The following is a 2,140-nucleotide window of genomic DNA, read 5'->3' on the forward strand; positions in this document are numbered from 1 at the left end:
CGGTCGCATTCATTGAGAACAGTGTGTGATCCCCGGCACTAGAGGTTAAATGGGGACAAATCTCCCCATTCAAAACTTTTAGGGCTCTCTGATTGGCTGAGAAAGCTTTCCTCGGCCAATAAGGGAGCACTATCCCTATTCCTGGATAGAGTTTCTCTATCCAGGAACACAGGACACCATTGCATTTTGTTGTGTTGCATTAAAGTAGCCTATTTAATTGAATGGGATAACCTAAAACCAAGCATGTTAAAGTGCACTGTATGCATTTTTTTAAAATTATTATTAATATTAATAAACATTATTTATAAAGCACCAACATATTACGCAGCAGTGTACATTATATAGGGGTTGCAAATGACAGCCAGATACAGACATGGTGCATGGTGGTGCATAATCCAACCTCATTAGTTTACATTATCTTTTTACTTATGTCAGATTCATATGTACTAAGCTTACATTTTAGTTCCTATTTCTGGCACTTTTCTTCCAACTCATTACCTCAAAGCTGTGTAATTCTGAACAAGGAAAGAAAAATGGTTTTCCAAATAGAAGCTTTCCCTGCTATAGTCTTGCATGAGCTGTGGGGTAACGGGTTAGGTGACTACATGCACATGAAGTTTGTGAAAGTGTTTAGTACTTTATTACTATTTCAGTTCTTTATCTTAATGGATTCTCCTTTAAAAAAAAAAAATACTTAAAGTATTTAGGAAAAAAACAAAAAAAACATGTACACACCTTTCCTTTTTCCCCCAGGACACTCTGTTTAGTTGGCAGAAAATATCTGGATACTGAAACAGAGATAACACAATCACACATAAAAATACTAATTTCTGTATAACTAATGACTGTATTTACAAAAGTCTTCAATGGATCCACCCCGCTGCAGCTTCTAGCCTTGTAACTATCCACAAAGTTATAATGTTGCATTCGGATCGCTGTCAATGAGATAACTGAGGAAATGCTTCCTCCTGCCTGCAGCAAAGTGATGACCTAGCGACAGCCGTGTGACTTTTTTTAAAAATAAAAATGAAGCTTTTTTTGAGAAATGATGCTGTTTTTATATATTGTGGTATATCGTCAGGATTGTATTCTATATGATATAGTTAGTGGAAGGTCCACTTCAATAAGAATGTGAGAAGGTATGAGAGTTTATGATTACATATACTGTAAATATTGACTTTCCTAAAATTAATATAAAACCTCTCTCTTACAGATTCAAAGGAAGACTATTTTAAGCAAGATATTTATTCCACTTAAGACAATGTCCATCATATACCTTTGATTGCCTTGGTGATACTTTTTGTGGAGGAACCTTAAGAAGTTAATTTGTCATCACCTTTGTCAGTGGAGAATGCCGGCTAAAACACCAATTTATCTGAAGACCTCAACACCCAAACGAGGTAAAAAACCAAAGCTCCGGGATGTTTTATCCAGGGAGATGATAAGCCCTCCTCTAGGAGACTTCAGACACAGTGCTCACATAGGACTGGAGGGACAAGAAGACATGTTTGGTGAGTTATCTTTCTTGCAAGGAAAGTATGACCTGCTTCCAAACTTGGGTCGGAAGTTGACCATACAGAGCACAGACACCACCAGTCTGGACCAAGACTTTCACTCTCACGACAGTGATGGAAGCTTCCGTCCTTTTCTAAAAAATGCAGTGTCTCTCCCCGTCTTCACTGGTACCCAAAGTAAGGAGAGAGCACCTCCAAAACCCCCCAGGCTCCACCTGGAAGATGTTCCAAGCCAACGTTCTATGTCTGTCAGCTATGGCGAAGGACGTTTTCATAGAGAAGAAGAAATGTCCTTCTCCTCTATCTCACATGAGGAGGCCAGCAGGGTTTTAACAGGTTCCGCTTGTTCATCTGAAGGCTCCATTACTGGAAACATGTTCACCCAAGAACAGGGCACAGATGAATCCCAAGACAAGCCAGATAGCACAGATTCTAAAATTATGGACACTCCATCCGAGCCACTGTTTGGGCTAGAGCTGGACCTTGGACCATCCATCCTGGATGATGTTCTGAGGATAATGGATGGTTATAAAGCTTCATGACATTGGAAACACAAATAAACATTTTGTACATAGTTGTGTATGGACACTATTTATTATTACAAGAGTGCTACAAAGAGAACTAGT

At 39.0% G+C, this 2,140-nt stretch overlaps 1 protein-coding gene across 2 annotated transcripts in view; it reads left to right on the plus strand.

The window, feature by feature from the left end:
* Positions 1-2,134, plus strand: part of LOC140344031 (cdc42 effector protein 2-like) — a 20,533-nt gene extending 18,399 nt beyond the window's left edge. For both annotated transcript variants that reach the window (XM_072430937.1, XM_072430938.1), the window contains exon 2: positions 1,214-2,134. In XM_072430937.1, the coding sequence (XP_072287038.1) occupies positions 1,352-2,056 (705 nt within the window). In that variant the 5' untranslated portion in view covers positions 1,214-1,351 and the 3' untranslated portion in view covers positions 2,057-2,134. The remainder of the gene's footprint in view (positions 1-1,213) is intronic.
* Positions 2,135-2,140: the final 6 nt, after the last annotated feature.

Source organism: Pyxicephalus adspersus, chromosome Z, assembly GCF_032062135.1.
Source record: "Pyxicephalus adspersus chromosome Z, UCB_Pads_2.0, whole genome shotgun sequence".
NCBI classification, from domain to species: domain Eukaryota; kingdom Metazoa; phylum Chordata; class Amphibia; order Anura; family Pyxicephalidae; genus Pyxicephalus; species Pyxicephalus adspersus.